The sequence below is a fragment of the Sycon ciliatum genome, chromosome 2 (assembly GCF_964019385.1).
Source record: "Sycon ciliatum chromosome 2, ocSycCili1.1, whole genome shotgun sequence".
Classification (NCBI taxonomy): Eukaryota; Metazoa; Porifera; class Calcarea; order Leucosolenida; family Sycettidae; genus Sycon; species Sycon ciliatum.
The window spans coordinates 690545-718080 of NC_088644.1; the positions used below are offsets into that span (position 1 = coordinate 690545).

General features: G+C 47.1%; 1 protein-coding gene across 2 annotated transcripts in view; it reads left to right on the top strand.

The window, feature by feature from the left end:
- LOC135808173 (DNA ligase 4-like) overlaps positions 1–27536 on the top strand; it is a 52467-nt gene that overhangs the window by 1643 nt on the left and 23288 nt on the right. The window contains exons 2-19 of one of the 2 annotated variants that reach the window (XM_065321326.1): positions 1682–1759; positions 5202–5303; positions 8456–8520; positions 9330–9453; positions 10036–10062; positions 10369–10461; positions 12699–12803; positions 13083–13196; positions 14011–14150; positions 15663–15736; positions 16082–16178; positions 19400–19459; positions 20631–20731; positions 21485–21537; positions 22797–22835; positions 24904–24999; positions 26180–26296; positions 26972–27051. In XM_065321326.1, coding sequence (XP_065177398.1) covers positions 1682–1759; positions 5202–5303; positions 8456–8520; positions 9330–9453; positions 10036–10062; positions 10369–10461; positions 12699–12803; positions 13083–13196; positions 14011–14150; positions 15663–15736; positions 16082–16178; positions 19400–19459; positions 20631–20731; positions 21485–21537; positions 22797–22835; positions 24904–24999; positions 26180–26296; positions 26972–27051 — 1565 coding nt within the window. The remainder of the gene's footprint in view (positions 1–1681; positions 1760–5201; positions 5304–8455; positions 8521–9329; positions 9454–10035; positions 10063–10368; positions 10462–12698; positions 12804–13082; positions 13197–14010; positions 14151–15662; positions 15737–16081; positions 16179–19399; positions 19460–20630; positions 20732–21484; positions 21538–22796; positions 22836–24903; positions 25000–26179; positions 26297–26971; positions 27052–27536) is intronic. The other variant, XM_065321325.1, reaches the window with a different exon arrangement.

Below are 27536 nucleotides of genomic sequence, written 5' to 3' on the forward strand. Positions count from 1 at the left end.
ATAGCAATGACATCATAATCAGATGCATGATCATCAGACTAAGTATGAGTGGTAGATGTTCCACGTTCGTTAACAGGGCTTAGCGCACACGCTAAACCACCAATTATTATACGCTTGTTCACGTTGACATCACCAAGCAAGCTTGGCTAGTCTTCGCATAAGCCAAATGAACAAAAGAAACGAGGAACGAGCCGGGCCAATGAGGTGAACACACGTGTGCAACTGCAGAATAGGCAAAAGGAATATAAATGTAATGAGACAGTCCTAAAAACACACGAAATGTCAACTATTTACTTCGACAAATAAAACTGGAAAAACGGATGAATACAGGAATCATGACAGCTGACCGTACATAGTGGCAAAGCGACATAACACGAGTATACTGTACATGATCTGTACATGATAGTACAATTCTACTTATAAACTACCGCCGAGAACCACGTCGAAAACTAAACAACATGGGTAAACCATTTTCAAAAGGTTCGAACGTTCTGGAAAAAGACATTACTAGCATGACACATTGGCAGGACGAATAAGGAAAACTTCAACATGCTGCAGCTGTTGCGTGGCCGGTGTTGGGGTGGCAGTTCCGTTATTGAGGCCATGCACGTTGTCGAGCTCGGCTAGCCGCCGCCAACTAGTCAGCGCAACCTCGGCCACGCGCTCGCATTAGCTCCATGCCCGCGTTGACGGAGCTCCGGGTGACTAACCAGCCAAACAGCTGCCAGTAGCGACTCAACACTGGCCGTCTGTGTGCTCTCACCCCTCGCCCCATTCCCTCCTTCACTCCATTTGATGAAAACGGTTCACTCTCCTGTGTGTGTGTGTGTGTGGAAAAAAGAAAAGAAAAATAGGGATTCACTGCCCAGAAAAAGCCACTCCAATCAGCTGTGTGGTGTAGACCATGCTAATATTAGTGGCGGTCAATTCATCAGCCTTGCAACCTGTTGAATGGTGTACTGTAAAAGCCATATAATTATACGAAGTGATAACTCTAACGGGTTAACGAGGAGAAATCTGTCGTTAAAATAGAAATCGTTATGCAGAAATTGATACATATACTGCCCTATTGAGCGTTGAGAATGAGACAGAATCGTTACCTTTGGTACACGTAAACCAGTCAATTTTGGGAAAGCGTTATACATGCGCCTCGTTAGAATAATGGCTTTTACAGTAATCCCAGCACAAGTTGCTATGTTTAACATAGCTGTTCGCTATCATTGCTCCCGCGATGGGCATGTCTGAGTCTGAGTGTGTACATGGTGTGTGTGTTTGTGTGTGTGTATGTGTGTGTGTGTGTGTGTGTGTCTATGTGTGTGTGTGTGTGTGTGTGTGTGTCTGTCTGTCTGTGTGTGTGTGTGTGTGTGCGTGTGTGTGTGTGTGTGTGTGTGTGTGTGTGTGTATAAAAGATAAAGAAAACTGCTTGCTGCTAAAAATGGGAGTGGTCAGTTCCTCAGCCTTGCAAGCTGTTGAATGGTGTAATGCCAGCACAAGTTGCCACGTCTAGCATAGCTTGTGGACTAGGCAACGCTATATCCATGAGTGTGATGTTTATGTTGTGTATTCTGTGTATTTTGTGTGTGTGTATGTGTGTGTATGTGCGTGTGTGCACGTGTATGTGTGTGTGTGTGTGTGGTGTGTGTGTGTGTGCGTGCGTGCATGTGTGTGTGTGTATGAACAGGATGACAGCCTGTATGCTGGCATGAGATTGTTACTACCTCAATGTGATCGAGATCGTCTGCCGTACGGAATGAAAGAGGTAAGAGTACATGACTACAGACAACAGACTACAATCACATGTACAACCATGCACTGCTCACCTGTTAGCACTGTTGAGTAGGACAAAGGACAACTGGCGACATATTCTCCAGACATTACAACGGACAACGGAAACAAGTTAGTGGGAACGACATTTATTATAAACGACGAGACAAGAGACCAAGACGAACGAAACGACTACATTGAAGAGTGAGAAAGAGAAAGAGATCAAGTCTGAACGGCAAGATACAGCGCCTGGGTAGCTATGGCAATTATGGGCGCGCAAGTAGCTACCCAGGCCAACGGAACAAAAGGAGACAAAAGGTGAGTACGCGAGTGCATGCAGGCCAGCTAGAAAAGGTACGGGAGGAGTTACCTAACATACCTCCCCTGAGTGAAAAAAGAACCGCGACCTCGCGGGAAATAATAAGACGATGAGAAAAATAGAGAGAAACAATGACCGAGGAAGAAGAGAAGAAGAAAAACAAAAACAAAACAAAAAAACACACACACAACGCACGGGCCTCACAAAAGTGTATACTAAAAATGCACTACAGATCATTACAACGTTCCTGTACTACTTATAGTGTGTACATTGCCGATAACGGCGGGCCCAAACGCCCCTTCAAAAATGGCACAAAAATAACTATTGGAGTTTGACGAGGAACCTAAATTGTATTCTCATTACTAGTATTTTGCACAGCTAAAACGGCCTAGTTACACTTTAATATACGACCTAAATAAAAGAACGTGGCTCACCATGATCGGACCCCTAATATTAATGAAGGACACCCGCGCGCGCACACACACTACAAAAATCACAAAATAAAATAAACTGAAAATAAATTTGACGACGAAGGATGGATGAAAAAGAAAAAGAGAAATAAAGAAAGTAGCTGACCTGCATGACTTAGACGAGACGAGGTTGACATAGAAGAGATGAGGTTGACATGGACGAGACGAGGTTGACATAGACGAGACGAGGTTGGAGAGGAGACGAGGTTGGAGACAAGACGAGATGGACATGGACGAGACGAGGTTGACATAGACGAGACGAATGGCGGTTGAGGACGACTGGGCATGGGATGATCTCAGGGTCGTGGGTGATCAATAGTCGGGCGCCAATGTTGAGTATGAAAAAGGACAACTGACGACATATTCTCCAGACATTACAACGGACAACGGGAACAAGTTAGTGGGAACGACTTTTATTATAGACGACGAGACAAGAGACCAAGACGAACGAAACGACTACATTGAAGAGTGAGAAAGAGAAAGAGATCAAGTCGGAACAGCAAGATAAAGGGCCTGGGTAGCTATGGCAATTATGGGCGCGGAAGTAGCTACCCAGGCCAACGGAACAAAAGGAGACAAAAGGTGAGTACGCGAGTGCATGCAGGCCAGCTAGAAAAGATATGGGAGGAGGTACCTAACAGCATTATATCATACTTATTATTATTATCGACATGTTGGCAGTGCGAAATAGTCGTTGCGACTTCGGCGATGATTTTTTAGGAATGGGTTTGCTCCCACACTGGAGCTCGGGCTATTCCGCCAACTTGACTTGACACTGGACTGACTCACGACTGCCATCCAGAGCGCACGAGAAGTCCATCGAACCTTCGACTCGGCAAACCTGCAAGAAAGCACCACTCCCTGCTCAATACACAGTGTTTCGGGGAGTTCACCCCTCATCAGTTGAGCTTGAGTAGGCTGAGGGAGTGGTGCTTTCTTGCAGGTTTGCCGAGTCGAAGGTTCGATGGACTTCTCATGTTCTCTGGGTGGCAGTTGTGAGTCAGTCAAGTGTCAAGTCAAGTCGGCGGAATAGCGCGAGCTCCAATGTTGGCGGTGAATCGCTTATATACACTAGGGTTGGGTGTAAGGATAAGCCTCATGGTGACGAGAATAATGGTATGGAAGTATGATATCAGTTGTGCAAGCAAGGTATAACATGAGTGATTTGGAGTGTGTCCGGTCCGGTCACTGTGTAATACTGTAGTACTGTAGTACTGTAGTCCTATACAATGGGGTAGACTTTGGGTGTACTTTCACAACATAGCTAACTGTATACACGGTGTTGTGTAGTCAACTTGAAACTTGAAAGTACGGTAGAATCCTGCGCATACGCCTATGGGCTTATCTGTTTCACATGGACGTTTCGGTGGGCTTATACGAGAACATGGGCTTATACCCTAACACCAAAAGTGTGCTATTGACAAAAGTACCAATGAAGTGAGAAGTACATGTACATTGCTGAAAACCACTGTGATTGAACTTGAAATGTACAAAAAAAAACAAAAAACCGTACATGTACTACGTGCATGGTACGACCTAGTCCCATGGGCTTGTAGTCTTGTGCAATGAAGCTTAGCCTGGTTCGAACTTAGCCTGGGCTTATGCGCGAGCATGGTCTTTACACGTGGGTGGGCTTATCCGGGGGTTCTACGGTAGTCTAGTCCCTCTCCCGCACACTGCATGAAGTGGACACTCACACATGAAGTGATCACTCACGAAATGAAGTGGACACTCACACATGAAGTGATCACTCACGAAATGAACACTCTCACATGAAATGAACATTCACACATGAAGTGAACACTCACACATGAACTGTTCTACTCATACTATGGCCTGGGATAGTTGGGCGAGTTTCCAAGTTTGAAGAAAATGCTGAACAGTCTCTGCTGTTTGACTAGTGCACATATTCATTGCTTGTAGCTAAAGCGAAGGGTGTAGCCGTGCTTATTGCTGGTCTGTAGCTGGCTGGGTTCCTTCCTTGGAATCCTGCCAGTCATAGTCACATTTGTTTGGAATAATTCTAATACATCTCAAATGAATTGGAAGAAGAGGTTGGTGCAACTTCGGCGATACTTGGAGTATTGTGTGTTGCTCCCTGCGTGGGAGCTTGCGCTATTCCTGCCGACTTGAATTCTCACTTGACTGACTCACGACTGCCATCTAGAGCACACGAGAAGTCCATCGAACCTTCCACTCGGCAAACCTGCAAGAAAGCACCTCTCCCTGCTCAATACACAATTGGCAGGAATAGCGCAAGCTCCCACGTAGGGAGCAACACACAATATCCCAAATGAATAAGTAAATTATCATGTCCGTTCCCAAAGGGAACTCACGACGGCCGCTAACATCCGGCAAAACCCAGCGGCAGATGCAGCGCCTAACGGTGGGGGTGAGGGGGTAAGTCTCACAACCACTGGCACAAGTGCCAAGAAAGACCCCAGTAGCCGCATCCATGTACCCGTTGCGCCTGGTCACAAGTTCCCAGTTGACTGTGGGTAGCAGCATGGTTGAAAAACAGCTCCCAGGCAGGACTTGAACCAGGTACCTTTTGTATCTCAATCATGGTCTGACCAACCCACTGTGGCACCCAAGTGAATATAGCAAATATAGTTTCTCTTTTTGTTCTCATTGTGTCCTTGCTTTAGGTGACTCTAGCTAAGTACTACATCGAGATCATTGGCCTGGGCAAAGACAGCCCGGATGCACAGAAACTGCTGCAGTACAAGGCTCCCAGGTCTGCCAAATCGGTGAGTAGCCAATGCTGCTGCTGCTACCGTCGCCTTCCCTGCTGCTGCTGCTGTTGGTGTTATTGGCAGTACAATGCTGAAGCCAATGGCTTTCAGAGGTATATTGGAGCTAACAGCGGAGGAACGTGTTGCTGAGCTAACAGCGGAGGAACGTGTTGCTGAGCTAACAGCGGAGGAACGTGTTGCTGAGCTAACAGCGGAGGAACGTGTTGCTGAGCTAACAGCAGAGGAACGTGTTGCTGAGCTAACAGCGGAGGAACGTGTTGCTGAGAGTCGGCTAGTGCTGGTAACTGGTTGCCTTCCAGCACCAGACCTGTATGTTGCGGATTTCTGTTCGACTATGATTTACGCATGTTGTTGTATTTGGTTCTTGTCTGGTAGAGTCCAGTGTCCGATGTCATATACTAGTATGGTCTAAGTGTACGTGCGAGTATGGTGTGATGTGTGACGTTTATGGTATGTGGTGCATGCAAGAGTACGCGTTGTCAGAGTGTGAGGATGTGCTTCCGTCTGTGTGAGAGTGACTGTCAAGTGAATGCTGTACATGCGCAGTGCTAGTTTGGTCTGGGAATGAGAGTCATGTGTGATTCGTCCGTGGTCTGGTTGTCTTGGTCTTGGTCATGTGTTCTGTACGTATTGGTCCCTGATTGGTCGTCCCGATTTGTCGTCGCAATATTACTGCTTGTTCTTGGTTGTTTCTTCGAGTCTTTTCCCGGGTGTCTTTTCCCGTCGTCGTTTTCAGTCTAGTCGTTTTGTCTCTCTCCTCCTGCGCCCTCGTCATTTGTTGATATAATACATACTTAGTATTGAAGATACAACCAAGAGTTTGCGTTGTTGTGTGGCGTGGGCCAGGGGGAGAAGACTACTTCATGTAAACCCTGCCTTGCTGTGGGCTGGTGCAACATGTTATTCAACTATTCATACTGCTGGATATCATTGAGCATGACAACCACGCTCTCTACAGTCCATTTAGAAAAATATGATATCTTAGCTTTTGGCCATAAATGAGTCAAATTTTGAGTTTTCGTCACAATTTTTTGGCAATCCCCCAGGGAGTGCTCTTCCAATTGTGTTTTTGAAGTCTATTTCTCCAAAGAACAAGCCATAACAAGAATAGGATTTCGGCCAGGTTTTGCCCCCAAAGCACTGAATTGGGGAAAAACCATGAAAATCCAGGTCGTTCACTCCACTTGCATAACAGTATTTCGAAGTACATTTTCTGCTCGGACCCCAGTTGAGGTACCTTTTTTGTACCCTGTTTCAAGTTTCGAATCTCGCGGCACTGCACAGTGCACCACAAAATCACCGAATACGGGAGCTCTCCAGAGCCAGCGCTCATCTTTTTCTGAATGGACTAAGGCCCCTTGCACACTACGTACAAGTAAAAAGTTGCCTTTTAGCGTATGCGTCACTTTCAAGCAAGTCCCGATCAGTTCCATTGCACACTTGAAAAGACATTTTCTTTTTAATAAAATACTCATACAATTTTCTATGGCAACTGCCGCCTCACCGGTGCTGCATGGAGATAGTGCGGGAAATTTAAAAAAATTTAAAACTTTCTCTCCGAGCTTGGTCTGCAGAAATGTTTGTCGAGTGTTGGTGAAATGCTATCACTTCGACATGGATCTGCGACTTCCCATCGAATGCCATGTCCAGGCCAACACTCCTAGCATACAGATTGAGGTCTTCAGCAATCTCTTTCTCCTTCTGTGACCTCTTCTTCATCGTTCCACTTTTCTCCCGCTGGTAGTGTGCCCACAGCTCGATCAACTTCCCCTCCATCTCATCATTGAACACAACTTTCGGCATGCTGAACTTTCGTCTTCTCAAACTAGCTTCAACGCGACAGAAGGAAACAAACAACGTGCAACTACTCAAAACAAGGAACAAATCGAAAGGAAAAAAGAGCTGACGACAAGAGTCAAGAAGTCTCACGGAAGGACAGGTGCAAAGCAAACTACAGTCCAGAAATGCAAATAAAACATAAACGCGCCTTTGTATACCCGTCTGGAGTTTGCTGAATACGTTTGCGCAACATTTTAGGTTTCCCGCGAAAAGCAGACCATTTGCATGGTAACTTTTACAGGAACGCAACAAAAATGGGATTTTCTATGTAGTGTGCAAGGGGCCTAATGACAAGTAAAACAGGAGACACAATCCAAAGTGCTGGTATGTTACTCTCTATCTATCCTGTGGTATGGCTGAACCTCCTGTAGTGTGTTGAGTATGTATTGTGATACCCTAGGCAGAGTACTGTAAAAGCAGAAATTTTCGGTGGTGTTTTATTTTCGGTAACTTCGGTGCCGATAATTTTTACCGATATTAAAACGCACCGAAAATTTCGGTACAACCGATACTGTATACATGTAGTACTAGCACACTTACCTGGAGAACGGGTTTTACCGAAAATTTTCCTCTACCGAACCGCCGATTTTGGAGAATACCGAAAATATTACACCACCGAAAACTTCTGCTTTTAAAGTATAATGCTGTGGTGTGTTGAGTATATCATTCTGATACCCTGGGCAGTATACCGCCGTGGTGTGTCGCTGAGCCTATTGCTTATGACCAGATCTTGTGTAGCCACACACAAAACACACGCGGTGAGAGCATGCTGTAAACCAGGAAACGTTTGCGCTAGGTTTAGTTTTCGATTGGTGTGCACGGACCAATTTGCACCTGGAAATGTTTGCGATTGGAGTCAATTTCATTAGCATTTTGTTACAGCTCTGCGTTTTGCGGCGGCTTTCTTTTGCGATTTCACACCCATGGCGAAATTTGCGAATGTTCAGTCAGCAGCCCAACAGCGGCAAGAGTGGCCACTGCTGTTGCCAAGCGTAGGCGAGGGCATATGGGGAGGAAGGATGAGCACGGCTCAACAGAGCAGGCTCCAAAGAAATCAACATTTACCCCACAGCTACAATGTATGTGCCCAGTTTGCTCCGAATTGTTGATTGGGAAAAGTGCAAACGCAGCTTTCTTCAACGTGTATGGGTATGTCAAGGGCACTGCTACTCTTGAACCAAGATACACGAAGCATGAACTATTACATCAAGCGTGGTTTCAAATTGTTTTACATTGATTGTGATCTTTCTACCTGCCCAGATCTCATGACTTTTTCTTCTTCCTTTTTCTTCCGTTTTGCGTTTTAGAATGCCGGTGACTTTGCCAGTGTGGCATTCTTTGTACTACAGTATCGGTGTGAAGCCAAGGGAAGGTGAGATCAGCTGTTATCATCAGCACATGATCCTTTAGTCACATAATCCCTTGGTCACATGATGCATTGGTCATGTGATGCATTGGTCACATGATGCACTGGTCACACGATGCATTGGTCACATGATGCACTGGTCACACGATGCATTGGTCATGTGATGCATTGGTCGCATGATGCACTGGTCACACGATGCATTGGTCACATGATGCATTGGTCACATGATGCATTGGTCACATGATGCACTGGTCACACGATGCATTGGTCATATGATGCACTGGTCACACGATGCATTGGTCATGTGATGCATTGGTCATGGGATGCATTGGTCACATGATGCACTGGTCACACGATGCATTGGTCACATGATGCACTGGTCACACGATGCATTGGTCACATAATCCTTTGGTCACATGATGCATTGGTCATGTGATGCATTGGTCACATGATGCATTGGTCACATGATGCATTGGTCATATGATGCATTGGTCACATGATGCATTGGTCACACGATGCATTGGTCATATGGTTACATGACATTACATGCACGCTCTCTCATAGCTGTAAACATGAAAGCGTAGTATCTCAGCCAAGGAATGACACTGCAGAAATGCTCTTCTTTTCTTTCTTCGTCATGTTGTTTACAACTCTGACCCTGTTGTCACTAAAGTTGTTATATCCATCAATAGGTTTTGTGATATTGTCTTTTTGTTCACGTTCACTTTTGTTCAGTTGCATTTATGCTTGTTTTACCTTCACTACATACCTGGTGCATTGCTTTTCACTGCTGCTATCATTATCCACACTGTCAGTCTGTCTTTAGCTGATGTCAACCGGTATTTGGATGACATTGCCAACGGCAGCACAACCAAAGACAAGGCGGCAGTCAAACAAGCACTACAGCAGATGTTGCGCAAGACCACTGCCTTGCAGCAGGTATGGCCATATTGAAGCAGCCTCTTCTTTTTTCATTACAAACGCCAGAGACCAAGCATGTCGCAAGGTTTAATAAATGACCGTCCTACACTTTCCGTAAGCTCTTCCTGAGATGGCGTACAGTTGTAGACCTTGATCATGCAACCATTGCGCACCACACTCTTATCTCTCATTCTTATGTTGTGACTGTTTGGTCTGACCGTGGTGATGGTCGTCGTCGTGGTCGTCGTTGTCATGGTAATGGTCATGATCATGGTCGTGAAATGAGAGACTGCAGTGGAGAGACCGATGAGCTGTTTCAAAATCGAGGTTGAGAGTTTGAGAAAAATATTTCTTGTGCGTAGTACTAGTCCATACATACCGGTGACCTTAGAGAGGTCTTCGTCTTATCTTGGAGCGAAAATCATGCAAAACACAAATTTCGCGCGAACGTTCGCAATAGTTTTCGCAACCCGGAACGCGAAAATCATTGCGAACGTTTGCTCTGCAAAACCTCTCTATTACGTGCAATGCGGCACCAACACTTCAGTAATCTCTTGTCTTTTTGCTGTTGTCTCGTTTATTTGTCTGATTTGTGTCCAGAAATGGCTCATTCGTATAATCTTGAAAGTAAGTTCTCATCCGTTTAGTCTGTGTACTGTCTGCAGCTTCCTGGCAACATGTGCGTACCTGTACATCATTATGTTTGGCTATTGTCTGCACATCTCCTATGCTGTATAGATTCAGTGCAGTAACTACTCCTATGCAGTATAGATTCAGTGCAGTAACTATACGTGTGGGTATCTAGCCCGCGAATGAGTCAAAAGCAGTGCTGCGTTTCCATTTCGGTTGTGTGTATGTGTGTGTTTGTGTTTGTGTGTGTGTGTGTATGTGACTGTGTGTGTGTTTGTTTGTTTGTTTGTTAATGGTTGCCAGGAGCTGAAGCTTGGCCTGAGCGAAACGTCCGCGTTCAAAGTGTTTCATCCTGATGCTGAAGAACTGTACAATGTCTGTAACAACTTGAAGAAGGTCAGTTTTAGCATGTCTATGGTGGATCAGGTTAGCATGTCTGTGGTGGATCAGGTTAGCATGTCTGTGGTGGATCAGGTTAGCATGTCTGTGGTGGATCAGGTTAGCATGTCTGTGGTGGATCAGGTTAGCATGTCTGTGGTGGATCAGGTTAGCATGTCTGTGGTGGATCAGGTTAGCATGTCTGTGGTGGATCAGGTTAGCATGTCTGTGGTGGATCAGGTTAGCATGTCTGTGGTGGATCAGGTTAGCATGTCTGTGGTGGATCAGGTTAGCATGTCTGTGGTGGATCAGGTTAGCATGTCTGTGGTGGATCAGGTTAGCATGTCTGTGGTGGATCAGGTTAGCATGTCTGTGGTGGATCAGGTTAGCATGTCTGTGGTGGATCAGGTTAGCATGTCTGTGGTGGATCAGGTTAGCATGTCTGTGGTGGATCAGGTTAGCATGTCTGTGGTGGATCAGGTTAGCATGTCTGTGGTGGATCAGGTTAGCATGTCTGTGGTGGATCAGGTTAGCATGTCTGTGGTGGATCAGGTTAGCATGTCTGTGGTGGATCAGGTTAGCATGTCTGTGGTGGATCAGGTTAGCATGTCTGTGGTGGATCAGGTTAGCATGTCTGTGGTGGATCAGGTTAGCATGTCTGTGGTGGATCAGGTTAGCATGTCTGTGGTGGATCAGGTTAGCATGTCTGTGGTGGATCAGGTTAGCATGTCTGTGGTGGATCAGGTTAGCATGTCTGTGGTGGATCAGGTTAGCATGTCTGTGGTGGATCAGGTTAGCATGTCTGTGGTGGATCAGGTTAGCATGTCTGTGGTGGATCAGGTTAGCATGTCTGTGGTGGATCAGGTTAGCATGTCTGTGGTGGATCAGGTTAGCATGTCTGTGGTGGATCAGGTTAGCATGTCTGTGGTGGATCAGGTTAGCTTGTCTGTGGTGGATCAGGTTAGCATGTCTGTGGTGGATCAGGTTAGCATGTCTGTGGTGGATCAGGTTAGCATGTCTGTGGTGGTTCAGGTTAGCATGTCTGTGGTGGTTCAGGGTAGCATGTCTGTGGTGGTTCAGGTTAGCATGTCTGTGGTGGTTCAGGGTAGCATGTCTGTGGTGGATCAGGTTAGCATGTCTGTGGTGGATCAGGTTAGCATGTCTGTGGTGGATCAGGTTAGCATGTCTGTGGTGGATCAGGTTAGCATGTCTGTGGTGGATCAGGTTAGCATGTCTGTGGTGGATCAGGTTAGCATGTCTGTGGTGGATCAGGTTAGCATGTCTGTGGTGGATCAGGTTAGCATGTCTGTGGTGGATCAGGTTAGCATGTCTGTGGTGGATCAGGTTAGCATGTCTGTGGTGGATCAGGTTAGCATGTCTGTGGTGGATCAGGTTAGCATGTCTGTGGTGGATCAGGTTAGCTTGTCTGTGGTGGATCAGGTTAGCATGTCTGTGGTGGATCAGGTTAGCATGTCTGTGGTGGATCAGGTTAGCATGTCTGTGGTGGTTCAGGTTAGCATGTCTGTGGTGGTTCAGGGTAGCATGTCTGTGGTGGTTCAGGTTAGCATGTCTGTGGTGGTTCAGGGTAGCATGTCTGTGGTGGATCAGGTTAGCATGTCTGTGGTGGATCAGGTTAGCATGTCTGTGGTGGATCAGGTTAGCATGTCTGTGGTGGATCAGGTTAGCATGTCTGTGGTGGATCAGGTTAGCATGTCTGTGGTGGTTCAGGGTAGCATGTCTGTGGTGGTTCAGGTTAGCATGTCTGTGGTGGATCAGGTTAGCATGTCTGTGGTGGTTCAGGGTAGCATGTCTGTGGTGGATCAGCCTACTGGGTTCTTATCTTGACCTTTGTCCTGTGTTTTTTTTGTATGGTAATGTTTGTGTCATATTTTTAAAAATAAGTTTTACCTCATCTGAACACCTACAAAACTCTCTCAAACTCTCTGAATGTTGAGAGAGTGTTGATGCTACTAGTAATGTTTGTACACCCGTTATGTGTGCAGAGTAGCTAGTGTGTATGTGGTTAAAATCGGGTATTTTCGAATCCTTAGAAAAGTTTTTATTTTCTTATCTTACTTTGTTATCCATGCTTATTTGATTTTTCTGCTGGTAGTCTTGTGTTGGGGGGGGGGGGGGGGGGGGTAGGCGCTGCATCTGCATCAGGGTTTACCGGATGTTTAGCGGCCGTTGTGAGTTCCCTTCGGGAACGGACACGATAATTCACTCTCTTTTTTTACTTTACTCTTGGGTTGCAGGTTTGTGAAGACCTTCATGATCTGTCCACTCGTCTAGAAGGCACTGATGTCTCCCTGTTCTCTGCGTTCAAACCAATGTTAGCCAGCAGACCACAGATGACCCAGGTCAGTCACTAGATGATAATTGTTACTTTCTGGAAAGCTGCACTCCTACTCATGCCAATCTCTGCTGTGCCTCTCTATTGCAAACATGTGTGTGTGTGTGCGAGCGCGATGCTAATTTTCAACATTCAAGACACAAAGTGTTGACGGTGATGATCATGATGATAATGATATTATCAAATAGTAGATAAGAAGTAACCCCATACTACACAGGATTCTACATGCAAAGGTAATTCTATGTCTGTTTCGTATCTCTGTGCATGGTTATTGCTTTCTTTTCAGGTGCCCAAGTTGATGGGAAACAAGCCGTTTGTTGTGGAGACAAAGTATGATGGTGATCGTATTCAACTACACAAGGATGGTGATGTGTATGCATACTTCTCACGAAATGCAAAGGTATGACATCATCACTGTGTAGGTGATGATATCACTTTATATGTGATGACATCATGGGTCATGACTCCGTAGGTAATGGTATCTTCACTGGATTGGTAATGACGCCATTGCCGTACATGTATTACTAGTGACAATATCACTATAGGTGAAGAGTGAGGACATCATCACTGTATACAAGTATTAGCATCATCACTGTATAGCCGTTATGCAATGACGTCATCACTGTATAGGTGATGCCATCATCACTGTATAGGTGATGCCATCATCACTGTATAGGTGATGACATCATCACTGTATAGGTGATGACATCATCACTGTATAGGTGATGACATTATCACTGTATAGGTGATGACATCATCACTGTATAGGATGATATACTGAACAAACGGGCACTGCTTGCTGTGCAGTTTGCTTGGGCTTGAGTTGGCTTGGGCTTAGTTGTTGTGCAGTTTGCTTGCAGGGGCGTAGCACACGGTACGGTCACTACGGTATTGACCGTACCACTATTTGCCCCAAGTACCCCGTGAATCAGTAAAATGCACTGATTTGGGCTCTAATTTTCCAAATTTTTCGGCTCAGCCACCCCTCCCCACGAGTAAATTGTACTTCAGATGGCTGACCGTACCGCACTAAATTACCTTCCGACGCCCCTGGCTTGGGCTTAGTTGTTGTGGAGTTGGCTTGGGCTTAGACTCATGTGTTGCTTGTAATCTCTTCTTGAGTTCTTTAGACCTATATTTAGTACATCATTTTTATTTCTTCAAGTTGTCTCTCAAGTTCAGGCAGTGGTTGTTTTTGCATGCCCTGTTTGCAGGATTACTCGGCAAACTTTGGTGCCAGTTCCACTGAAGGCTCTTTCACGCCGCACATACACGGTTGTTTCTCGTCTGGAGTGAGGTCATGCATACTGGATGGTGAGATGGTGGCCTATCATCCCCAGAGAGAATGTTTCATGTAAGTATTCATGTAAGTCAGGGGCGTTGAGTCTGTGTTGATCACAAGTCACTGGTGCGCAGTGGGTGGTCTTGGTCAGACCTTTGATCACTGCGTCCCGCTTGCAGTGTTGCTGTGCCTTCTGTCATGCGAGGGCCTCGGCCAGGATTGATCCTCTTTTGATACGAGTGCATCTTGAAGTAGAAGTCAGTAAATTGTACTTTACTGTCGAAATTCTGGAAACGAAAGTAGGAACGGTGCTAGGCACTATTTGTAACCTATGAAAAGTGCATGAAAGTTACTGAGATTCAGTCATTTTCATGGAGACGCGAGCTCTTCTGCGTCCAAACGGCTGAATTGCATTGGTATGACCACGGCCCTAAATTAGGAATTGTGGCTGGCCAGCTACACATGCCATCCTGGTACGCTGATTTTGTCATATTGTGTGGGTCGTGCAGGTAGTGCATGCACGTGGTAATAATGACATGGTGTATTCCCAAAGTTATGCAAAAGACGTTACTTCAGTAGCGTCTGGCGCTAGCCAGGGTCCACAGTCACCACTTTGTTCTGTATCTCGGTGTGTGTGTGTGTGTTTGTGTTTGTGTTTGTTTGTTTGTTTCTGGCGTCGGGCATGCCTGGCGCTATCCCGTATATGTCCCGTATCGTACCATCAAAGACTGCTGGCCACCATATTCAAATAGGGCGTTCAACCGCAGCATCATAACGTGAAGCAACTTGGAAGAATGTGTGTGTTTGCAAAGTGTATCGAGGGAATGCATGCAGGGCGATAGTGCGGGTTCGAATCCCATGCTATGTGTTAAAAAAAGGGAAAAGGAAAATTAAGCTAGCAGCGTAGCGTAATATAAATGAATAACTAGCTTGATCGAATGTGCCTGTCTGGGAGTTTTGACACATGACGGCTTAGGTAAAAACAAACCATAGCGAGGATTCCTGGGCTTTCAAGCCCTCTCGTTGCTTATCCACTGCTTCCTGCTGAAACTGCGAGTATGAATTCAGGTCTTAGGGCTTGTCTTTGTTGTGTGCGTGTGTGTGTGTGCATGTGTGTGTGTGTGTGTGTGTGTGTGTGTGTGTGTGTGTGTGTGTGTGTGTCCCATATGGTGCAGTGGTATGTGCAGTCGATTTCCAATCGAGAGGTTGCGATTCCCGACGATTATGGTCGCACACGTCTCTCTTCTCTTTCTCATTCTCCTAGCTCTTCTTTCATTCTCCTGGGTGGTTACCAACAGCCAGTGTATGCCGGAGTATGTGGTGTGGTGTGTGTGTCGAAAAATAGAAAGAAAAAAAGGAAAAGGAAAAAATAGGGATTCGCTGGCCAGAAAAAGTCACTTCAATCAGCTGTCTGGTGGATACCAGACTAAATTAGTGGCGGTCAATTCATCAGCCTTGCAAGCTGTTGAATGGTGCAATCCCAGCACAAGTTGCTATGTCTAACATAGCTGTTCGCTATCATCGCTTCAGCGATGGGCATGTCTGAGTCTGAGTGTGTGTGTGCATTTTTGTTACATTGGTCAGATCCAAAGGGCGCAATGTTGATGTCAAGAATGTTGGCTTTGCTCAAGGCGGAGGTGGCTCAGCAGCCCCCGATGGTAAGGACCTCTCTCTCTCTCTCTCTCTCTCTCTCTCTCTCTCTCTCTCTCTCTCTCTCTCTCTCTCTCTCTCTCTCTCTCTCTCTCTCTCTCTCTCTCTCTCTCTCTCTCTCTCTCTCTCTCTCTCTCTCTCTCTCTCTCTCTCTCTCTCTCTCTCTCTGTCTCTCTCTCTTTCTCTCTCTCTCTCTCTCTCTCAGGGAGGGAGGGAGGGAAGGAGAGAGAGAGAGAGAGAGAGTTGCAAGGATATCGACCATCACAACCACAAGTGGTTGATGAGTGGATGTTGTTGTTGTTTTTGTTGTCGTCGTCGTCATCGTCATCGTCATTCTTGTTCTTGTTGTTTAGGTGCCCAACAGTGTTTTGTGGTTTATGATGTCGTCTACTTGAATGGGAAAAGTCTCACGGGCATCCCGTTCAGTGAGCGGACGAAGCAGTTGCCGAAGTGAGTGGTCATTCAGCTCTATATATGAGACGCATGGTTTGTGCAGAGCCTTGAAAGTGCTTGAAAGTGCTTGAAAAATCCTTCAAGGCCTGTAATAGTCACACACACACACTCTCTCTCTCTCTCTCTCTCTCTCTTTCTCTCTCTCTCTCTCTCAACTACCCCCGCACACAACCTCGTGGCAGACCAGCCAACACACACGGCTCTGGGTTGTAATGACCCCCGCACACAACCTCGTGGCAGACCAGCCAACACACACGGCTCTGGGTTGTAATGAATAGTTACGATAAAGCCTTAGAGTAAAGAGCAAAACACCGCCAACCGGCAACACCTCGATCAAACCATCAAGAACCTCATGTCTTTCCCAACTGCAACTACTAGAACCACTTGTCACGCATGCAAGCTGAGCATTGTCAACATCATTGGCGTGCGCGCGAGCGCGCGCACGGTAAACCATATTTGGCGCGCAATAACGTCATGCTAGGAGGTAATGAACTAATGATCATTCATGACACATACAAGCAGACAAGTGAACATCATGAGAATGTCCACAATGCACACAACGAGGAACAACAGCACACAGCAAGGAACAACGGCACAGAGCACACTGAGATGTCACCTCAGGACAGTCATATTGATTATTACACCCCTCCGCCAGGTGACATTTTAGTCAGCATAACGGGATGGCATGACCAGTCGCCCACGGTCACGGAAAGTGTATTGGTGGCGAGCGGAGTCATCTGCCACATCGAGCTCCTCCAGTGCTTCACCTACAGCGATCCGAGGAGCTGGCTTGATATGGTCCACATTGACGACTTTCTCCCTTTGCCCAGATGCAATGACCACCGTAGAAGGGCTGATAACTTTCTTGATCACCCAGCCAGGCTCATACGGAGACAACAACTTCTGGCTGCGGTCGGGACGACGAAGCATGACGGCATCATCTGGGTGGTAGAGCTGAGGCTGATCGTGCTCATCATCAACACCATCGTGGACAGATAGCTCCATCTCGATAAGGTCACGGATGCGAGCAGTGCTGTCACCGAGCCGACTGACCCACTGGCTCATCTTGCAGGCAGGTTGGTCCTTTGCCACAATTAGGTCACGTGGTTGCCAGGCTGTCATCGCCATCATCGGTGTCAGCCTGGTGGTTGAATGGGGTATATTGCTGTAATAGTACAGGAGAAGGTCGAGCTCCGACCGCCAGTCGTCGCCAGTGTCCAGGACCTTCTGCATCATCGTAAGCAGTGTGCGGTTCATCCGCTCCACGGCACCCTGTGACTGTGGGTGGCGTACCGCACCAGTCTTGACTATCACGTGGAACTGACTCCACAGGGCGGTGACCACAGCATTCTGAAATTCGGTGCCATTGTCGACGCGTACGACATCCGGAGGACCCCAGCGACAACATATCGCCAAGAATGCGTCGGCCACGGATTGGGCATCATGGCGTCGCAACGGTACAACTTCGGCCCATTTTGTGAAGTCATCAACACACACCAACATACAATGGAAGCGGCCACTCTTCTCCGGCCCAAGTTCCAGAGTGTCGAGATGCACCACGCTCCAGGGCCTCCCAGGAATGTCGCGACGGGTAGAAGCATTTGACGCACCAGCACGATGACTAGCATCACAGCATTGAGGACAGTCACGACAATACTGGCGGCACTTGTCAGCCATGGAGATAAAGAAACAGCGGCTACGCAGCATGGCATGCATGGTACTGGAGTTGCCATGGCCGCTGAGCCCATGAACCGAACTGAGCAGGACTGGCTCCAGATCCTGTGAAACAACTGGAACCACCACCTCACCTTCCACGGGCAACTTCGAGGTTCCTTTGTCTAGTGGTTATCACATTTGCTTTACACGCAAAGGGTCCCGGGTTTCGGCACCACAAGCTGTAATAGTCACACACTCTCTCTCTCTCTCAACTACCCCCGCACACAACCTCGTGGCAGACCAGCCAACACACACAGCTCTGGGTTGTAATGAATAGTTACGATAAAGCCTTAGAGTAAAGAGCAAAACACCGCCAACCGGCAACACCTCGATCAAACCATCAAGAACCTCATGTCTCTCCCAACTGCAACTACTAGAACCACTTGTCACGCATGCAAGCTTAGCATTGTCAACATCATTGGCGTGCGCGCGAGCGCGCGCACGGTAAACCATATTTGGCGCGCAATAACGTCATGCTAGGAGGTAATGAACTAGTGATCATTCATGACACATACAAGCAGACAAGTGAACATGCATGAGAATGTCCACAATGCACACAGCAAGGAACAACAGCACACAGCAAGGAACAACAGCACACAGCAAGGAACAACAACACACATCACACTGAGATGTCACCTCAGGACAGTCGTATTGATTATTACAGGCCCTTGAAAAGTGCTTGATTTTTTAAAAAAAGCCCTAAAAGGCCTTGAAAAGACTTGAAAGACTTTTTTTGTTGTTCAAAAATGACATTTCAGACCGCGGCCACACATGTACTTGGCGGAGCCGCCAGAGCGGGACTTCCACATCCGCCGTTATTGTGTGTGATCGCGGCCTTAGCTGCCCAAAACCGCCTTAAACAAATACTTTCCTTCGCACCTGTCGAACATTGAAAACGGCTTCTGGTCGCCTCGGGCTTCTACCTATCACTTCAAGGCCATCACAGCTGAGGCCTCCCCACTTTTGTGGCCAATTTTTGTTTTCTTTTTTTGAGTACACTGCAACAAGGCGCAATGATTGCAGCTTAGCTCTAACGTGGCGAATAATAAAGATTCCTTGTCCCCGATCGTAGCGTCTTCTGGGTTTATTGCAGAATCGAAAAGTCTTTCATTGTAGTTACACTGAAATGGCACCGAAAGTTGTTCGCAAATGCCCTGAAATGCTTGCAATTGGCTTCAATTTTTGAAAGTTTTTTTTCCCTGGGGAAGGACCCCGCACCCCCCCCCCCCCCCCCTTCCATGCCCGCCCACGCCCAAAGTCGGTGCCACAGACCTGCACTTTTGTTGTGTTTCCTGTGACACTGACACTTGGAGAAAATGGGTAAGTGCTCCTTTCAAGCGAAAGTGGCACTTGGAACGGACAATTTTTTCTGTGTTTTCGTACGAACGAGACTTAGTTGGTGCAACATCGCAGAGCTGTACTGTGTTCGGTACCTGCTCTGTTCTCTCATTCAATTGTTTCTATAGAACGCCGTTGTTTGTTCTCTGTGTTGCTTTGATTAGAGTGTTTGCACCAGTGGCAGGACGACTGCAGATCTCTGAACAGAAGCTAATGAGTACAAAGTAAGGCGTAGTGCAGTGCAGTGCAGCGCTGTGGAGTGTAGTGCAGTGTAGTGTAGTGTGGTGTAGTGTAGTGTTGGTGCAGTGCAATGTAGTGTGGTGTAGTGTAGTGTAGTGTGGTGTGGTGTGGTGTGGTGTGGTGTGGTGTGGTGTGGTGTGGGGTGGTGTGGTGTGGTGTGGTGTAGTGCAGTGAAATGTAGTGTGGTGTGGTGTGGTGTGGTGTGGTGCGGTGCAGTGCAGTGTAGTGTTGTGTAGGTGTGGTGTGGTGTGGTGTCGTGCGGTGTGGTGTCGTGCGGTGCAGTGCAGTGTAGTGTTGTGTTGATCACAGTCTGGAACTCTGATCCGTGTGTCATGATTGAGTTGTGAATGAGCGGTTTCAGCATGTTTCACTGAAGTGATACTACACTAATAGTTTGGTGTACTTCTGTTAGTAGCTTCTTACCTGCGTGTGTGTGTGTGTGTGTGTGTGTGCGTGCGTGCGTGTGTGTGTGTGCGTGCGTGTGTGTGTGTGTGTATGTGTGTGTGTGTGTGTGTGTGTGTGTGTGTGTGTGTGTGTGTGTGTGTGTGTGTGTGTGTGTGTGTGTGTGTGTGTGTGTGTGTATGTGAGTGTCCCATATGGTGCAGTGGTATGTGCAGTCGATTTCCAATCAAGAGGTTGCGGGTTCAATTCCCGACGATTATGGTCGCATACGTCTGTCTTTCTTCTCTTTCTCGGACTCTTCCTGACTTTTCTTTCATTCTCCCGGGTGGTTACCAACAGCCAGTGTATTCCGGAGTATGTGGTGTGTGTAGAAAAAAAAAGAAAAAAAAGGAAAATGAAAAATAGGCCTTCACTGGCCAGAAAAAGTCACTTCAAACAGCTGTGTGGTGGATACCAGGCTAAAAATAGTGGCGGTCAATTCACCAGCCTTGCAAGCTGTCGAATGGTGTAATCCCAGCACAAGTTGCTATGTCTAACATAGCTGTTCGCTATCATCGCTTCCGCGATGGGCACGTCTGAGGTCTGAGGTGTGTGTACGTGCTGTGCGTGTGTGTGTGTGTGTGTGTGTGTGGTGTGTGTGTGTGTGTGTGTGCGCGTGTGTGCGTGTGTGCGTGTGCGTGTGTGCATGCTTGTGTGCATGTGTGATGCATTGCTTATATCTCTCTCTACATGTACATGTACACTGCGGCTCAGAGAGGAGCTGACAAGTGCTCTGAATGATGCTATTGATCAGCTGGAAGAAGGTCTGATGGTCAAAGATCCAGAGTCTATCTACAAGCCAGACAAGCGCAATGGTCAGTGGCGGACAACACACATACAATGTACTAGTACTAGTGAGGTGGCCATGTTACACTGTATGTTCTGTGTAAGAATGTCTACGCCAATGGCTGAGCGCAAGTGGTTAACTTTGAAGCCAGGGTTTTCTTTTCACTCTACTTCCACACAGTACAGGTTTAAAGTTGGAAACATGATGTTGCCCCCTACACGGTATACACACCCATACATGGTAGATATCAACTGAGGACAGATTAGGTCAGCGAATAATGGAATAATGGAATAATGGGATCAATGGCAGAAGTCAAGATACTGTGACAAGCTACTGTATGTACATGTATGCAGAGGTAGTTAGTTCTACAGTGGATCAGTGACACCCAGCTAGCCCACTATCCAAGAGACCAAGACCCTTAGGCATGCACGCCTTGCACTGAGCGACTCTCCACTCCTACTCACTCATCTAATTCCTGTGGGCTGAACACCCCCCCCCCCCCCCCCCAGGGTCTCCACGTAAGTTGCTGTGAGTCGAACACACTCCCAGGGTCTCCCAAATATGAAATGAAATTTGGAAGGCAATTTAAGTGGTAGCTGCCTATCAAAGCCCCTGTGTCCAACTCTCTATATGCTATAGAGGACTGGCCGCGTGTGAGTCAAATTGTGTGTGTTTGTGTGTGTGTATGTAAGTGTGTGTTTTTGTTTGTGACTTTGTGTGTGTGTGCATGTGCACGTGTGTGTTTGTGGACACTTGTGTGCGTGGGTATCATTCTATGCAGGTAGTGGCTGGTTCAAAATCAAGCCCGAGTATGTAGACAGTCTAAGTGATCAGGTATGTACTAGTATGGTCAATGACCTGACTGTATGTAGACAGTCAGTCACAGTCTAAGAGTATGTGCCAATATTGTCAATGACCTGACTGTATGTAGACACTCAGTCACAGTCTAAGAGTATGTGCCAGTATTGTCCATCACCTGACTGTATATAGACAGTCTAAATGATATAGGGCATGTACTGGTATTGTCCATCATCTGACTAGAATCCCTCTAGTGACGCCTTAGTAGCTGATGGAGATTTACAAGCAAGCTGCAAATTGTCCCAACCTGACTGGCATTGGCTAGTGTCAGTGGCATTACGACATGATCGCGGCAAAGCACTTTATTCTGCTGTTGCGCAGCTCTGGTTGATACGAATGCGGTCATGAGCAATGTGTTGTATGCGAGTCACGACCATGCTGCCTTACTCAAGATGAGCCCCGAGAGAGTCGATTCGCCTGAGATGGGGTCGGTCGAGCGGCTGCTCGATGTCCCTGGCATTTATTATCATTGTGAGTGCGTGGTAGAAAGCTGAACTACAGTGCTGGCAACTGAAATCCGATCCCCCGAGCGGTGCGCTCACATCGCAAATACCCAACACGGGATGGTAAAACTACGAAACAGAGACCGCTAGAATGTGAACCCACCGCTCAGGCCAGGGTGTCGGATTTCAGTTGCTAGCACTGTAGATCCTTGTGTGAATACCATGGCATGGCCAGAGCAGTCAACGTATGCAGCGAATACTGCTGGTTGCAGTGATTAGTTCTTGTTGTGTTGAGGATTTTACAGTGGGTGTTGACATCCAGTGAGGGTGCACAGCACCAAACAGGTACCCCAATTTCTTCTATTGCCATACATCCAGCCAAGTACTTAGATACATGCTGTGTCACTGCTCACAGCCCACCGTTATTAGAATATGGAGGACGAGACCATAGGACATACACAGTCAGGAGCCCAAGTGTGTGTCGTTTCCACGAGATGGCGTCAATCGCCCTGTTTACACCACTTTTCTTGTGTATAGTATAATTATGTCTTCCGAGGACGCTAACATACTTCCGAAGTGAAAAGATCCGAAACTACGCCACCGCCCATGTAGCGTGACCTCTATCTGGCTGCATGCTCCATTTACATATAACTCGCCCTTGGTTTATTTGTTATATCGTATGTTGTAACTTATATTGCGCTCCATCTCTGATCTTTCTCTGTGTGTGCATGCACGCCTGCGCATACGTGTGTTTGTTCTGCTTTTCAATGATTCACGTGTTGTCATGCACAGCTAGATCTTGTGATTGTGGGAGGATTCTTTGGGAAAGGAGTAAGTAGTAATATAATAATGAATTGCTAGGTGTGGACAAGTAGGCACAGTGTGGATTGCTAGGTGTGGACAAGTAGGCACAGTGTGTATGGCTAGGTGTGGACAAGTAGGCACAGTGTGTATTGCTAGGTGTAGACAAGTAGGCACAGTGTGTATTGCTAGGTGTGGACAAGTAGGCACAGTGTGGATTGCTAGGTGTGGACAAGTAGGCACAGTGTGTATTGCTAGGTGTGGACAAGTAGGCACAGTGTGTATTGCTAGGTGTGGACAAGTAGGCACAGTGTGTATTGCTAGGTGTAGACAAGTAGGCACAGTGTGTATTGCTAGGTGTGGACAAGTAGGCACAGTGTGGATTGCTAGGTGTGGACAAGTAGGCACAGTGTGTATTGCTAGGTGTGGACAAGTAGGCACAGTGTGTATTGCTAGGTGTAGACAAGTAGGCACAGTGTGTATTGCTAGGTGTGGACAAGTAGGCACAGTGTGTATTGCTAGGTGTGGACAAGTAGGCACAGTGTGTATTGCTAGGTGTGGACAAGTAGGCACAGTGTGTATTGCTAGGTGTGGACAAGTAGGCACAGTGTGGATTGCTAGGTGTGGACAAGTAGGCACAGTGTGTATGGCTAGGTGTGGACAAGTAGGCACAGTGTGTATGGCTAGGTGTGGACAAGTAGGCACAGTGTGGATTGCTAGGTGTGGACAAGTAGGCACAGTGTGTATTGCTAGGTGTGGACAAGTAGGCACAGTGTGTATGGCTAGGTGTGGACAAGTAGGCACAGTGTGGATTGCTAGGTGTGGACAAGTAGGCACAGTGTGTATGGCTAGGTGTGGACAAGTAGGCACAGTGTGTATGGCTAGGTGTGGACAAGTAGGCACAGTGTGGATTGCTAGGTGTGGACAAGTAGGCACAGTGTGTATGGCTAGGTGTGGACAAGTAGGCACAGTGTGTATTGCTAGGTGTAGACAAGTAGGCACAGTGTGTATTGCTAGGTGTGGACAAGTAGGCACAGTGTGGATTGCTAGGTGTGGACAAGTAGGCACAGTGTGTATTGCTAGGTGTGGACAAGTAGGCACAGTGTGTATTGCTAGGTGTGGACAAGTAGGCACAGTGTGTATTGCTAGGTGTGGACAAGTAGGCACAGTGTGTATTGCTAGGTGTGGACAAGTAGGCACAGTGTGTATTGCTAGGTGTAGACAAGTAGGCACAGTGTGTATTGCTAGGTGTGGACAAGTAGGCACAGTGTGGATTGCTAGGTGTGGACAAGTAGGCACAGTGTGTATTGCTAGGTGTGGACAAGTAGGCACAGTGTGTATTGCTAGGTGTAGACAAGTAGGCACAGTGTGTATTGCTAGGTGTGGACAAGTAGGCACAGTGTGGATTGCTAGGTGTGGACAAGTAGGCACAGTGTGTATGGCTAGGTGTGGACAAGTAGGCACAGTGTGTATGGCTAGGTGTGGACAAGTAGGCACAGTGTGGATTGCTAGGTGTGGACAAGTAGGCACAGTGTGTATGGCTAGGTGTGGACAAGTAGGCACAGTGTGTATTGCTAGGTGTGAACAAGTAGGCACAGTGTGTATTGCTAGGTGTGAACAAGTAGGCACAGTGTTGAATTTGGGACCATATTCATAGACTAGAGACAGTTTTACATGCACTCGTAAATTTCTAAATGGTGGATCGCAAAGGCAGAAGAGAACAGAGACAACCGGCTAGATCATTGCTGTATCGCTGCGTTTCATGCACATAGCAAAGCTAAGGCAATCCTCAGACAACTGAACTATTGTAACATGGTGGGTCATGTGAGTGGACTATAGTGTAGGAGATGGAAGATCAGCTTTGCTATCAATTCCTGATTCCTTCCCATGTCTTCAAGGAGTATACCTCCAATGTATTCCTGTGTGAACTTGACGGAACGCCCAACGATACGTGTTATTTTCCTGATTTTTCTAAGGATCCAAGCTTCCTACTTTGAAGTAATAATATGTGAACATGCACTACTGCTGATGTCTTTATTGCCACCTGCGATGTGTTGTCTGCTGTTTTCCCTTGTGCATCACTGGTTGTTTGTTTCAGCGGAGAGGTGGCGGTGGAGGCCCATCTCATTTTCTTCTTGCGGTGGCCGAGCCTTGCTCGTCTGGACACCCGACAGTCTTCCAGTCGTTCTGCAAGGTATGCTGGAGACGTGCTGATAGGATAAGTACATGATCTTCATGTGGAAACAGACAAAGTGACTAAGATCCCAACTGATAAGACTGTACCGGGGTGTGGGTCCCAGTCAGTGTACTGTACAAAGACTGTATCGGGGTGTGGGTCCCAGTCAGTGTACTGACAAAGACTGTACTACCGGGGTGTGGGTCCCAGTCAGTGTACTGACAAAGACTGTACCGGGGTGTGGGTCCCAGTCAGTGTACTGACAAAGACTGTACCGGGGTGTGGGTCCCAGTCAGTGTACTGACAAAGACTGTACCGGGGTGTGGGTCCCAGTCAGTGTACTGACAAAGACTGTACTACCGGGGTGTGGGTCTGCATGAAAGGGTCAGGTGTACACGATTGGGGAAATTGCGAAGCTTGGGAATGGCCAGATTCCAAGTTCATTATCAGGGGTGCTACTTGACTTGAATTGATTTTGATAAGAAGGTTAACACTACAACTCCTGTAGCTACTCTGCTTCTGACATAGGTAGACCAGGGTGCTAGTAGGCTAACCACTTTGGCACTAATGTTTTGTTGTGTTTGTTAGGTGTCATTCCGACACCATTCCAAAGTCATTCCACCGTGTTTGGGTTCCGGGACGTTTATTTGATACACGCGGCAGCGTTTGTTTGATACACGCGGCAGCATTTGTTTGATGCACTCGACAGCATTTGGTTGGTGCAATTCCGATGCCGGTCGCAGGATGAATGGGGCAGAGTCGATTCCGGCGATCCCAAAGAAAAAGTGAAATGACCTCTTCCGAGCAGAATGAAAATGCGAATCGGCCACTGTGGGCTTTGTCGCTGTTGCATACCTCCACCAACAAAACTTCAAACGCGATACTCGACATTGGAATGTTGCCGGAAATCGTCCAGGGTATAGGCTGGTACTGTAACCTCGACATAGTGCTGACCTACTGATGTTAATACTGTAGCCTCGGCATAGTGCTGACCTACTGATGTTAATACTGTAGCCTTGGCATAGTGCTGACCTACTGATGTTAATTGTGTAGCTAGAAGCTCAACTCCATCATGCTTGTTGGTTTCTTGCCTGCTGTCGTAGTGACTGTTGCTATGATACTCGCTGCCATGGTGTTTGTTGCTATGATACTCGTTGCCATGGTGTTTGTTGCTGTGATGCTGATGTTTGAGTATTAGGTTGGTTCAGGCTACTCTCACAAAGAACTGTTTGATTTGAACATGCAACTGAAGTCGTACTGGAAAGATTTCAATGATGCTCGCCCACCACCATGGCTTCAGCTTCAAGGCAACAAGGTATGACCTGTCTGCTGTGTGTTGGTGTATACGTAGCTAGGGTGTGCCATACACGACTGCTTGGTTGTTGTAAATGTGATGTATTGCTGTGATTGTGTTGCTGTTGTTTTCACGATATCTACAACTATACATGGGAGACAACAACATGTTTGGGTACCGGTTTTGGATGAATGGACTGTAGTCTGATCGCCCCTCCCCCCCCCCCCCCCCCGATACACACACACACACACACCTGGTCCTGGTATACACTGCCGTGTAAGTACACACACATACACACACAGGTGGTCATTGAAGCAAGGGTTTCCTCAAGTATACACACATTAGACATGTCAAATTCAAGTTATCTTGTTGTTTAGGTGTTGCGGGGAAAGGCCATCGGGGTGCCCGGTAACCTGCTGGTCTCGTCCATGTTGAGAATGATAACCAGTACATGTACATAGCCCATGCATGACTTACCTAGCCGCTTCTTCCAGTCATACACTACTCTATGCTATGGCCTATGCTCTGTGCTGTCACCACAGATGGTAGGGAAGAGATGGTATACTGCTTCTTCCAGGCTGAACTACAATGTTGTCGATGCCTAGAGCCGCAGTTGTGAATCAACATTCTGCTGCATGTGTGCCGGTATGCGTGTGGCTGTATGTGTGCGGGTGTGTGATGTATTAACTGTTGTAGATGAAGCCGGATGTATACATTGAACCCAGCAAGTCTAAGATTGTGCAGGTCAAGGCAGCTGAAATCATCACTTCTGACAAGTATGTGTCCACGGTAGTGATAGAGCATATCTGTATCTTACTGTATCTTACTGAAGCTTTAGTAATATACAGGCATGATAGTCATGATCATATCCTGGGTGTGTGTTTGTGGAGGGGGGGGGGGGTGTGGGGGGGGAGGGGGAGGAGGGAGACAGACAGACAATCAGACAGACAGACAGACAGACAGACAGACAGACAGACAGACAGACAGACAGACAGACAGACAGACAGGTAGGAAGAAGAGAGAGAGAGAGAGAGAGAGAGAGAGAGAGAGAGAGAGAGAGAGAGAGAGAGAGAGAGAGAGAGAGAGAGAGAGAGAGAGAAGAGAGAGAGAGAGAGAGAGAGAGAGAGAGAGAGAGAGAGAGAGAGAAGAGAGAGAGAGAGAGAGGAAGGGAGAGGAGAGAGGAGAGAGGAGAGAGGGAGAGAGGAGAGAGAGAGAGAAGAGAGGGAGAGAGGGAGCGAGGGAGAGAGGGAGACGTGGGAGG